The following is a 13,714-nucleotide window of genomic DNA, read 5'->3' on the forward strand; positions in this document are numbered from 1 at the left end:
GTGTCAGAGACATGATTTGAATTCATTACTTTCAGATTTCATGCCTAGAGTTCTATTACACACAGTGCAACTCAACTACCCTTGGGACATAAGGGGTTCTGGGCCCCTCGTCAAGAAGTCCTTCCTTCTTTTCCTCCAAGGTGGATCTTTTTCATCATCCTTTAAGACCTACTCAGGCCTTCCAAGCTATCCCACTGTCCCAGGCCCCAATGGCCAGTTCCTACTCTGAATTCTTCTACCTTGTGTGGTGGACAAGCCAGTCTTAGCTCACACTTTAGGACCATTAAATGTCAGAGTTGAGAGAAACCTTAGAACACCAGGTATCAGAACTGAGAGGAGTCTTAGTCGAGGGAATGTCAGAGCTGTTCTAAGGTAAAGCCTTAGAACAAAGAACCTCAGAGTTGGATGGACCTTAGAACCTAGGATGTCCAGGCTGGGAAAGCTTAAAACATAAGATGTCAAGACTGAGAGGGGCTTTAAAACATAGAATGTCAGCACTGAGAGAGGCCGGAGAACACAGAATTTCAGAGCGGGGAGGGATTCTACGAATGTCAGAGCTAAGGGATGTTAAAATATGAAAAGTCAGAGCTCTTCTGGGAGAATCTTAGAGCATGGATGAAGCCTTGGAACCCAGAATGTTAAAGCTGGGTATAAAATCAGCTCTCACCATTAAATGGAGATTCAAGTCTCCTCTGACACATCCAAGACACTCAACCTCTTAGGTCATGCCCTAGGACAAGGAAATGATGCTGATCTGCACTAGAAGAGGGAATTGTCTTTCCTGGGAGTTCCCTACATCGCAAATGAGGAAATTGAGGCTGACCCAGGTTAAGTGACTTGTACAGGATCACACAGTGTCTGAAGTTAAATTTGAACTCGGGGCCCTTCTGACTCCAGGACTGGCGCTCTAACCAAGGCACCCCCTCGCTACTAGATAATAACAGCAAGATATAATAGAGAGCAAGCTAGGTCAGGAAGACCCAAGTTAAAGTCCTACTTCTGACCCACTAACTTCAGGCTAGCTGACTATGTATCCCATTATCTTTTCGGATACCTCATCTCCCATGTATATTCCCCCTACTGTCCCCCATGCATGACTCTCTCTTTCCTCATCTCCATCTCCAAATTCCAGCTAAAACCTCCAGAAAACCTTTTTCTGACTCCCCCTTAATTCTAGGATCTCCCTTCTGTTTATTTCTGATTTTTTTTCTGCCTATGTTTGGAGTTTCTTCAGCCTCTCTTTGTATCACAGTGTCTGGCACACAGTAGGTGCTTAATAAGCTGCTTATTAACTGATTAAGATTCTTAGTTACAAAGCAGGCGCTCTGGAAAGATTCACATAAACTGATGCTGAGTGAAGTGAGCAGAACCCGGAGAACATGGTACACTGTAACAACGTATTGTTTGATGAAGAACTGCGGATGACTTAGCTCTTCTCAGCAATACGATGACCCAAGACATCCCAAAGGATTAATGATGAAGCAAAGTATCTGCCTCCTGAGAAAGAAAGGATCTTGTTTGAAGACAGACTAACGCATGCTATTTTTTGCTTTATTTTTTTCATGTTTTTCCTTTTATCTGAGTCTTCTCATACAAAATGACAAATTTGGAAATGTTTTACATAATCGCAAGTGTATGACCTATATTTGATTACTTACCATCTCAGAGAGAGAGAGAGGAAGGGAGGAATTAGACTTGGAACTCAAAACTTTAAATTAAAATGTTAAAAAAAAAAAAAAAGGAACTGTTTATCTCTACAGGAAATCCCCACTGGAAATTTTCTACATTGATAAAATCACAAAAAGAGAAAAAATAAAACTAAGCAATAAAGAAATGAATGAAACAAATGGTCAATTGAGAGAGAAAAACAGATGAAGAACAAGATGCACAGGAGATAAGGGAGGGACTGTGCTGTGGAGACGAAGGAGTCAGGAAACCACCACTGCCTAAGCCAGAAGACCATGACCAAATTTCCTCCTCAGTTTCCTCCTGTGTAATAGGAGACCGGTGGTACCAAAAGCACCTTTTCCTATGTTGAGTTGCTGTGAGGAAATGGATTTGCCAATACTAAAGCTTTGAAGAAGCAAGAATTGGTCTTATAGATGGAAGGAGAGACAGATAAACAGGCAGTTGAGTGATAAATAAATAAATGCGAGATAGAAATGACAGGTAAAAATGGCTGTGACTCAGTAAAGACGCAGAGATAGAGACACACGTAGATAGATGATCAATAAATTATTATAAATAAGGATGGATGATCCCTTACTATTTAGCTCAATTCAATATTTTACTCAGTGACTGGTGATTTCCCATTTGGGCTACCCACTCAAACACACTGAGTCAGATAATAATTAATAATAGTAATAGCACCTACTATGTGGCAAGCACCATGTTAAATACTTTACCAATAACATTCCAATCCAATAATATTCTCACAGTAATCCTGAGAGGTAGATGCTATTATTATCCCATTTTACAGAGAGAAACTGAAGCAGGTAGAGGTTGACTTGCCAAGGTCACACAGTTAATAGATGCCTGATAGGATCTATATATACACACATATTTGATTTCTCCTCTTGGGATATTATGTGTGTGTGATTTTCTTGTTCAGTTTTCACTTGTGTCTGACTCTTCGTGGCTCTATTTGGGGTCTTCTTGGTGAAGACACTGGGGTGGTCTGCCATTAAACTGAGGCAAATGGGGACTTGCTCAGGGTCGCACAGCTAGGAATCACCTGAGGCTGGAACTGACCTCAAGAAGGTAAGACTTCCTGACTCTGGGCTCAGCACTGGATCCATTGTACTACTTAACTACCCTGGTACCATAAAAGAAAATATACTATAATATATATGTGTATATATTTATATGTGGAGAGTTATGTCTACACACATGATTGTATGTGTATGAGATGATCCTGTAGGATAAATAAAATTAACTGAATGAAGAAGAAAGGGATGAATGAGTGGATGGATGGATGGATGAATAAAAATGCATTTAGTCAGCCCTCATGCTGTACTACACTAAGCCTAGTGATATGAACACAAAGTGAAGCAGTTCCTGTATATGGGAAGCCTTTGTGGGAGAGATTTATGTATATTTTATCATAGAGAGCTAGTGGGGCAGCTAGGTGGCTCAATGAATGAGTACCAGCCCTGAAGTCAGGAGGACCCGAGTTCAAATCTGATGTCATACACTTAACACTTCTCAGCTGTCTGACCCTGGGCAAGTCATTTAACTCCAATTGCCTCAGGGGGAAAAAATCATAAAAAAGAGATAGTGGTAAAGCTCACAGGTAAGAAGAATGAAAGGGAGTATACAGGATCCCAAAAGTCTTTAGAAGACTTTAAATTTAACAAAACTTTAAAGTATCATGTGTTTTATAAGCCTTAAAGTTTAATATAAACGTTAGTTCTTCCTTTCAACAATGGATAAATAATGAATGTTCAGACTAATGACAAAGATTACAGATCATCAGTGGATTGGTATAGCTAAATGAATTCCGATAACCAATATTTTTAAATAATTACCATGTGCCTGTCATTGTATTAGGTCCTGGAGACAAATAGCAAAAAATGAAACAGTCCCTACATTCAAGGAATTTTCATTCAACAGCAACAAACAGATAGAGAGATGTTAGATGCCCATTTAAACGATGACCAAATTATCTAAAGATTCTAAAAATTTGAAATCTGGAAAATATTTTCGACCTCCTTTAGTCACTGTGGAGCTCTCATCTCTAGAGTGGACCTTCTTAAGTCATTGTGGAGCTCTCATCTCAATAGGTCTCATCTCTAGAGGGTTATAAAGTACCTGTAGGTATTGCTATCTTTATTTCACAGATAATGGGACTGATTCTCATGGAAATCAAGAGACTTGCTCAGGGTCATACAGCTGATCTGAGGCAGGACTCGAACCCAGGAGTCTTAAGGCCAGGTACAATGTCCTCTCTACTCCAACACCTTATCATATGAGGAAAAAGGTCATATTGTATATGCATATTTTTCATGTGTATGTACACCATATGCATATTTAATGACAATAGGTGTATTGTTGTCTAGATATGAATACTAAATATACATTTACACCAATGAAGGCCTAAGTCCAACAGCCACTTCTTTTCTTATCCCTATCTATATTATTTTAAATGCACAATGAAAATGTAATCTATAGCTAGATTATAAATAATATAGATTATCCATTGATAGTCAAAAAGTATTTACTAAGCACATACTACGTTCCAGACACTGTCCTAACCACTGGGATACACAGAATAGCAAAAAGCAGTCCCGATAGATAGAAAGATATGATTAAGAGAGTCAGTGGCTGAAAAGAGAAATGATGGTCACTTATAAATCACAAACTATATTGGGTATTGATTTCAAAAATAGCTAAAGAAGCACACATAGAACTTGCTATGACAGCATTTTTACTCTTTCTGTCATTGTTTGCTTGCATGTTTGTTTTCCTTCTCAGGTTTTTTCCTTTCTTTCTAGATCCGATTTTTTTTTTTTTGTACAGCAAGATAACTGTATAAATATGCACACGTATATTGGATTTAACATATATAACATGTATGGGACTACTTGCCAGCTAGGGGAGGGGGTGAGGGGAAGGAGGAGAAAAGTTGGAACAGAAGGTTTTGCAAGGGTCAATGTTGAAAAATTACCAATAATAATAATAATAAGAAGAAGAAGAAGAAGAAGAAGAAGAAGAAGAAGAAGAAGAAGAAAGAAGAAGAAGAAGAAGAAAGAAGAAGAAGAAGAAGGAAGAAGGAAGAAGAAGAAGAAGAAGAAGAATTGCTATGACAGCCAAAGATGAGAAGCAAATATGGATGAATTGTGAGTTTCAGGGACTGGAAGGAATTAGAAGTTGAAAGAAGCTTTGGAGATCATTGAGCCCAATTCACTCCTTATGCAAAAACCTAAGCCCAGAGAAATCGACCAGAATTGCCGTAAAGTAGAGGGGACTGCTCCATATTCAAATCATATATTATAAAAATTACCAATTTCATAAGGCTTAAGAACTCTGCAGGACACTGGTAATGAAGACGCCTACCCACCTCATGACAGAGAGATAATGGCTGTGCAGAATGAGAGATGCATTTTTGTACTTGCCTCAATGGGAGAGTTTTTATTGTTTGTGCTGATGGGATATAAGGATTCTCATCTCTTTTTTTCCTTCTTTCTTTTCAATACAGGAAGTGGGAGGAAGTAAGAGAACGAGAAAATCCTTGTTAATTAAACAAAACAAAATTTTAAAATCTAAAAAGAACCTATTTAGTTCTTCAGAAATGAAATGTAGATAATTGCTAGATACTTGGAGAAAAGATATCATATTTTTCAAATGAGAGATTGAATCTGAGTTATTACATGGGTCAAGCAAGACATCGCTAGAGCTGACAAATAGATACAGATGAATGATCAATAAAGACAGTGAAACAGATATAAATTTTCAATGTATTTCCATGTCAAAAGTCAACAAATTATGAAACAGGGTTTGATTTTTTGTTTTGATGATTGTTAAGGTTTAAGAAAATGAAGGGGAAATGTTTAATTAATTAATTAAAAATTAAATTTAAAATTGTGCACAAAATGTTTAACAATTAAATTTAAAATTGTGCATAATTTCCCTTCCAGAGAGCCAATTGTTAAACATTTGCAACCATACCTCTGCACAATTATATCTCTATATAAGTAGAGCTACAGAGAGAGGGTTAAGAGCTAAGGACGGATGATCACAAAAGAAAGATAGATGATAGAAAGGTAGATAAATAGTTATAGTTGCACATAGACAGTAATTAGAAAACAAGGCAGGACAAATAAACAAGTATGGATTAGCAGATGATGGATGTGACAAAGTTACAAATAACAGAGAAAATGATAAGTGAATATTGTAGGTCAATATTAATGATGGTTTGAGAAAGGGGGGAGAAGAGTTCATTAAGAACATTTTTATTGAGCTTAAAAGCAGTGAGTTTTTAAAAATGCTGCTATACCAGAAGCTAAAGATAGATATATGAATACAGGAATGGATAAGTTATGATGGTAGGAGATATTAATGATTAGTGAGAATATATTATAATGGGAATGCCGCTGCATTTGGCAGGTAGGATTTAATGCTGACCATTTCACTCATTAACTAAGTGATGTTGGAAGCGTCCTTTCCCATCTAGGGCCTGGAGGGAGGAAACACTCTCCATTTTCTTATCTATAAAAACAAGTCTCTTTTGTAAGGTCAGAGATCATAAAATCATAAAGTGAAAGGGTTGGTTGGTTGTTGTCCTTCGTGCTCAAAGAAGAGCAAAATAATAATCACCGTGTCAGGATCAAGATAAGTGGAAAAGACCTTTCCATCTCAAAAAATTCCACGATTCCATATAACTATCATAGAAATAACTGACAAATTTTAATTAATGAGTAAATAATTGTTATTAATCAAATTCCTGATATGGAAACTCCTTCCATCGATACAGATCACTGGTTTCGGGGAAGGTGTTGAAATTTAACTTATAATAATGATGATGGCATTTATATGGTGCTTTTGCAAAATGCTTCATATATTATTTTATGTGATCCTCCAACAACCCCAAGAAGTAGGTACTATTTTTTATCTGTTTTACAGATGGGGAAACTGAGGTGGAACACCTTTTTTAAGTGACTTGCTCAGGGTCACACAGTTATTAGAATATGAGACAAAATTTGAACTCAGGTTTTCCTTATTCCCAAACTGGCCTGCCGGATGCCTCCCAGACAAGCCTTAATATATGACTGGTGGACAGATTAGATCGCTGATGACTAAATACTCATACGTGCTCAGCAATAAGGGTCAAGATGACAAATCGCTATCGCTGAAGGCACATCAAAATAATCAGCAGGAGAGAAAAGATTGATAATGCTGTATGATATAAAAAGCAGTGGAATATAAGGGAGAAAAGTCCAACCTGGAGGAGAGAAAAGTCCTAGCTTTTAGTTTTTAGTTTATGGTTTTGCCACTAACTGGTGGGTCTTTCTTTGTACAAGGGCATCATTTTCCTTCTCTGATGAATGACAGAACTGGAGTAAAATGGCAGCACTGAACTGGGGCCTGCAGGTCCCTAGTGGACCCCGGAGTCTCTGCCAAGGGTCTGTATCATTAAATGAATCACAGTCACAAATGAGCAAGCACACCTGGAGACTGAATATGGAGTGTGTCTCATGATAACTTTTTAAGTGTGTATACAATGGAGCCATTGAGGTTAATAAAATACAAATCTGAAAAGCCTAGGAGCATTTTATCACCAGGTATTTTCTCAGGTATTGATAAATACAAATAGTAGAGCTCTGATGTAGAGGCTGTCTCTGGAATGATTTCACATGGAAAAGATTTAAGAACGGATGGATTTTGTATATATACATATATTGAATTTAACATATACTTTAACATATTTAGCATGTATAGGACTTCCTGCCATCTAGGGGAGGGGGTAGGGAGAAGGAGGGGAAAAATTGGAACAGAAGTTTTTGGAAGGGTCAATGTTGAACAATTACCCATGCATATGCTTTGTATATAAAAAGCTATAATAAGAAAATAATAGATTTTGTTGCTATTACTTGTGTCTAACTTTTCATGATCCCATTTGGGTTCCTTGGCAGTGATATTAGAGTATTTTGTCATTTCCTTCTCCAGCTCATTTTACAGATGAGGAAACTGAGTCAAGCATAACAAAATATAAGCATGTCAAGCATAACAAAAATAAATATCTTGTTCAGGGTGGCAACACAGCTAGGAAGTATCTGAGAGAGATGAGTCTTCCCGACCCCAGAGTTGGCACTCTATCTACTGTATCACCTAGCTCCTTAATCACTGGATTAGATGGACTTGAAAAATCTTCCCAGCTCTGACAATTCGAGGTCCTTTCCAGCTCTTAAGATTTTTCTCAGCTCTGACACTCTCTGTTCTAAGGTTTCTTGAGAGTCTGACATTCTATAATCTATTATTGAATCAGTGTCTCTGATTCTACGGTTCTATGACTCAGATTCAGAAACTGGCCCATTTGCACATTGACATATGGGACCTCCCCAAGTAAAAGGAAAGCTGGTTTGTCTTAAGTAGGGGGAGGGGGTGGGAGGAGAGTTAATTAAGAACACTTTCATTGAGCTTAAAAGCACTGAGTTAAAAAACAATGTTGCTAATAAAAACAAACAGAAGTTAACAGATTTGAGGGTTTTTAATTAATTTAAAAGTACTTCTGAGTTTAAAAAAAAAAAGCCCAGTGATGTGATTTTATTAATTTTTAAACTCAATCTTTTCAGGGAAGGCGAATGAAAAATGGGACTTTTTTTTGTGCACTGAAACCGCTTTTTAATTCTTAAAAATATCCAGTATGTCAATGTGGAAAGTCAGTTTCTACATCTGTTCCTGGACAGAGACATTGATGGTTACATGGCATAATGATCACAGGTGTCAAAAAGGTAGGATTACTCAGGTGGATTACTGAGACAGAGAGAGATAAAGGATATGTAGGTAGCTATATGAATAAATAGGTTATAGACATATGGATACACAGATGGATGGCTGATAGAAAAAAAGGGGGGATAGACATCGATTGAGGTAGTGAACTAGGTAAGATCACAACAAGCAGGAGAGCTGGGAAAGCACTTAGAACTTCTCTAAATCAGCTTCCTCATTTCAAGGATAAGCTTACAGAAGAGTTCAGCTATGGGTAGCCTATGTCAAATGCTAAAACTGGCAGAACCAGGATCTGAGCCCGGGTTGGGCCCCAGGATTCCCCAATGGGTTCTTGTTCTCGAAGCCCTCCCTCACTTCATCCAGTCACCCGAATCCATCCAAGACTCAAATAACTAGAATCATTTTGCCTTCAGTTTTTTCAGAGAGACAATGACCAAGGAAAAGAGCCTGTGACAGGAGTTTAGTCATAGAAGCAATGTCTAGAGTCTGTCTTGGGCTCAGAGAACCCCCTTTCTACCACCTTCTCCATTTCCATCAATTCCAGTCTGAGTGTTCCTCACTCTAAATCAGCATATAAGAGCTGAAAGATACCCTCAAGTTCCTAAACCACTAGATTGACAGATTCAGTTGATGGAAATAAAGGGAAAAAATCTTGAGGGGTAGAAGTGGGAATCATTTGCCCAAGGTCACCCAAGGCGTATAAGAACCAGAAACTAGAATCCCAGTGGGTCTCCTGCTTTCCATTACTCCATAGGGAAAGTCCCCATTCTCCTTAAATAGGACTTACAGAAGGGATATAGGGGACACAAATGCTATAGATAGACTGTTATCAACAAGGAGAAAACCAAAGAGGGTAGTTGGGGTTGTCCCTGGGACAATGAAGATTAAATTGACCCTTCCTGGAGAGCTAGTTATTTGGCTGTCACTAAGGAAGATCAACAGATGGCTTCCTGGATTGGGGGTGGGAGATGGGGGGGGGGAGGTGGCTAGGAAATTAAATTTTGTCCTTTCCTTTCTCATTTCTTTTCTGTACCCACAGGACAACTATCCTGGGACCTATGGGGAAAGGGGAAGCACAGGCATTGTCCCATTTCTCGCCCTCACAAATAAATCAGCAGGTTCTAGAATGCCCCTGACTAAAATCCCTAAATAAACAATTGGTCATTCGTGGGTCCCTGGGCCAGGTTGCTCAATGGCAGATGTCCCGTCTGAACTGTTAACTTCCAGATCAGAAAGCAGTCCTGTTCCTTAGACTAAGCTCAGAAGTACCCCTAGGGAACCTGAGTCCCTGAGTCCTGGCCCTATGCTCTAAAGTTCCTGATGTCAAGGATAATCTCTAAGACCATATGACAATACTTCCAATTCTGAAGATTGCTATTGTGTGTTCCCTATCCCTACCCCCCAAGCAACTGCTACCAGCCATTCTCTTCTCTAGCCTTAACACCTCCACTTTCTTCAATCTAAGCCCTTCACCACCCTGATTGCCCTTCCCTGGAAATGCTTGAGTTTGTCAGTGCCTTCTTAAAGTGTGACCCAGAACTGAACACAATCATCCCAATGAAGTCTGACCAGGAGCAAAGACCGAGGGGCAGTCACTCCCTTCTTTTGGAGGCTGTACTTCCAAGATGGCATCTAGAGAAGTCAGTTGAACTCAGGGCAAACTACAGAGAAACTTCCTGGGCTCTGCTCCTCCTTCCTTCATCCCCCATCCCTGTCTGCTCAGCTAGATCCACTCAAGAGCTAGGAGGGAGAGAGAGAGAGAGAGAGAGAGAGAGAGAGAGAGAGAGAGAGAGAGAGAGAGAGAGAGAAGGGGAAGAAGAGGAAGAAGGAGAAGGAGGACAAGAAGAAGAAAGAAGAAAAGAAAAGAAGGAGGAGGAGGAGAAGGAGGAGAAGATGAAGAAGAAGAGAAAAGAGGAGAGGAAAGGAGAGAAGAAAAGAGAAGGGAGGGGAGGAGGAAGGGAGGAAGAAAAGGGAGAGAGAGAGAATGGAGAGAAAATGAGGGCGAAAGTCGGGGCAGAAGTTAGAGGGGAAAGAAGAGAGATAGAGACAGAGGAGAGAGGAAAAGAGGGAGAAAGGGAGGACAGAGGGAGAGTGACCGAGAAGAACGAGAGAAAGGTGGGAATGAGAAAGAGAAGGAGGGAGAAATGAGATCGAGAGTTGTGGTTTTTTTTTTTTTGGGGGGGGGGGGGTCGGAAGGAGAGAGATACAAAGATTGAGAGGCTGCAGGAGCGGGACGGTTCGACCAAGGGGGCCAAGGGGGAGGGCAGCGCGGTTCGGGGAGCCGGCTCACCTGGGTCTCGGAGAGGCTGAGGCTGCCCGCCAGCTGCTTCCGCTCGGCGCCCACCACGTAGTGGTTTTTCTCGAAGGCGCGCTCCAGCCGCAGCAGCTGCGAAGGCGAGAAGGCCGTCCGAATCCGCTTGGGTTTTCGGGCGAAGGGGCCGTGCAGGAGGAGACTGTCCTGGGGAACCTCGCTCCCTGGCGGCAGGGCATCGCGCCGGACGCCGGGGGGCACGGGCGCGGGACACACGGGGACAGGGCACGAGGGGAAGGGGGATCGGGGGCACGAAGGGGAGGGGGATCCGGGGGCACGAGGGGAAGGGGGATCCGGGGGCACGAGGGGAAGGGGGATCCGGGGCCACGAGGGGAAGGGGGATCCGGGGACCGAGAGTGGGGCGAGAGTGGAGACAACACGCGCGTGCGGACGTGGGGATGGGTGAGGTGGAGGGACGAGGACGTGGGGAGCCGAGAATCCCGTGGACGTGGAGGCCCGGGGGTAACAGGACCCAGGCGACACAAAGCGACCGAATTCGCAGGACACGGGAGACAGCGAGGCAGCAGGAGATGCGGAAGACACAACCGGGAGGGCGTTCGGGAAGACAGGGGGCCCAGAGGTGGGGGGCACGAGGAGGAGGAAGCGACAGCAAATACAGCCCGCGGTGGGTTCCAGGCAGGGACGTGGGGGCAGGGACCAATGGGCAGGTGAGACGGAGAGGAGGAGGCCCCGCGGGAATGGAATGGCAGATACGGGGGTGGGGGAGGGTTAGGATTTGCAGGGGGGAGAGGGGAAGGCCAGACACGGACGGACAAAGAGAGAAAGAGATGGAGAAGATGAGCGCCTTCGCTGCCGCCGTCCCGGCCGTCCCGGCCGTCCCACTTCCCACCGCCCCCTCCCTCGGGCCTTGCCTCCGCCAGCCAGGTTAGCGCGGCCTGCGCTTCCCCGGATCTCTCCGCACCCGGCCCGGCCACCCCTCCGCCCCGGCCCGGGGGCCCCCGCTCAGACTTCGTTGTCTCTTGCGCTGTTCCCATCTCTGTGTTCTAACTTGGGGCTCCCAAGAAGCCTCCCGCCTTGGCTGCGAACTGATAACTAAAGGAAGAGATCGCGGGGTCCGAGAGCAGAGCGGGCGCAAGAGCTGTCCAAGGCCCCGACGCTGGCCTCCCGGGAGGCCGGTTCTCCTTCCTGTCCTTCCCCGCGTTCCTCCTCCTCCAAAGGAGCCGCCGCCTGGGCAGGGGTCTGCTCAGGGCCGGACCTTGGTGAGAACTCCCCCGAGAGCGCTTGGGTAGGACCCTGGAGGCCGCCCCGGCGGAACCCGCCCCGGCGGGCTGTCAAGCAGCCTCTGATTTAGGACTCCGACGACCGGGAAATTGGGAGCCACGCAACCCCCACTGTTTTCGGCTGCTCTGCCTGGAAGCCTGCGCAAAGGGCAGCTATCTGCACCGGGAGGGGGATCACGGCTCTCCATTTCCCAAAAAGCTGCTTCCTTTTCCCGGGCCCCATAAAGGTCAGTTGTAAGCCTGGAGGATCACACAGATACTTGGGCACACATGCTCTGTCATACGCACTGACACAATTACCCAATTACTCAATCCCCAAGCAGCAACACTCCATCGCCCAGAATCGCACAACCATACAAAGTCACACATGAAAAAGAATAACTCGCTTCTACAGAACGCTCTAAGGTTAAGGGGCCAGCGCCCCCCAAGAATCCCGAGGTGGGGAGTTCTGGAATCACTGCTGTAGATGTACAGATGAAAATATTGAGGCTCGGATTCTGAGAAGCGTCATTTGTCCAGTCACTGGAACCCAGGGCTCCTGACACCAAGTTCAAGCTCCTTCCCATTGGGTGACCCTGACTTTTTACAAAGCTCTCCCCTCCCCACCAGCCGCTCTCCCATTATTGCTGATCACTCCAAGCCTCATCCTAACGACTCTGAGGTCACACCACCCACCAAGACCTACTGGGCGCTAGCCACTAACGATCCACCCAAGAGGAGAAGCGGCAGGTCCTCGCTGGGCTCTTCCCCAGGATCAAGCTCAGGCAGATTAGAGTTTGTTGTTGCCCTCTCTTGTCAGAGATGGAGGCAGAGGCAGGTAGAAAGAGAGCTGGGCAGGCATCCCAGGTGATAAAGAGGGAGGGAGGGCCTCAGGTTATTGGCAAGGTGGAGACTGATCCTCCGACCCTCTCCTCGCTTCCCAAAAACCTTTAGTTATAGTCACCCTACAGCTGCTACAGCCGCCATACAGCTGAAGGCACCCAGGGCTAACAAGTGCCCAAGGCAATATTTACTGTCTCCCGATCCAGCGCTCTCTCCACCACAAAAGCTGTCTCTTTAGGCAATGCCTTTACTTTACCGAGGAGGTAACAGAGCGACTCTTGCGCAAGATCATCCGGGTCCTAGATATAAGAACCAGGATTACGACCTGGTACTCGGCATTTCTGCTCGGTACTCGGCATTTCTCCTCCGAGTTCTGTGTGTGGTACTAGGGATTAAAAGCTGCAAGAGAATGGAGGGGCCATTTCCTGGATCGCAGATGAGAGTTGATGAGATTTGCCCAACGTCGCAGAGGTAGGAAGTGATAGAATCGGGATCTGCCCCGCAAGAGCTCTAGCTAGAGCTAAGGTTCCTTCCTCTCCATCAGGCTGATATAACCACTCCTATCCTGCCCAGGGGAAGCCCTTCTACTCTCTGCTGCTGGGGAAGAGGCTCACCCCTGTTCCAGGCAAAAAGTGTTAGTCTTTCTGTTAGACTCCAGAAGGCTCTTAACATATGGAGTTCCGTTCCCAGGGACATGCAGGAGCCAGGGTATATGCAAGTCTGTTAATAAGGTATCATGTTATAACAGCATCATTTGCCATATAGAATGTTTTGAATAAGCAACGTCTCTCTTTAGGGGATTCCGGGGACCTCATTCTCCCCTGGCACCTTCCTTTGTAGGACTGAGTCCATCCACTGTTGACCTCCAAGAAAGAAATGATTCTGGAAGAGG

General features: G+C 43.8%; 1 protein-coding gene across 1 annotated transcript in view; it reads right to left on the bottom strand.

Moving 5' to 3' along the window:
- The window catches only part of EMX1 (empty spiracles homeobox 1), a 38,100-nt gene that overhangs the window by 13,459 nt on the left and 10,927 nt on the right, over positions 1–13,714 (bottom strand). Inside the window, exon 2 of the mRNA XM_031949714.1 lies at positions 10,739–10,923. Within this exon, the coding sequence (XP_031805574.1) occupies positions 10,739–10,923 (185 nt within the window). The remainder of the gene's footprint in view (positions 1–10,738; positions 10,924–13,714) is intronic.

Source organism: Sarcophilus harrisii, chromosome 2 (genome assembly GCF_902635505.1).
Source record: "Sarcophilus harrisii chromosome 2, mSarHar1.11, whole genome shotgun sequence".
Taxonomy (NCBI): Eukaryota; Metazoa; Chordata; class Mammalia; order Dasyuromorphia; family Dasyuridae; genus Sarcophilus; species Sarcophilus harrisii.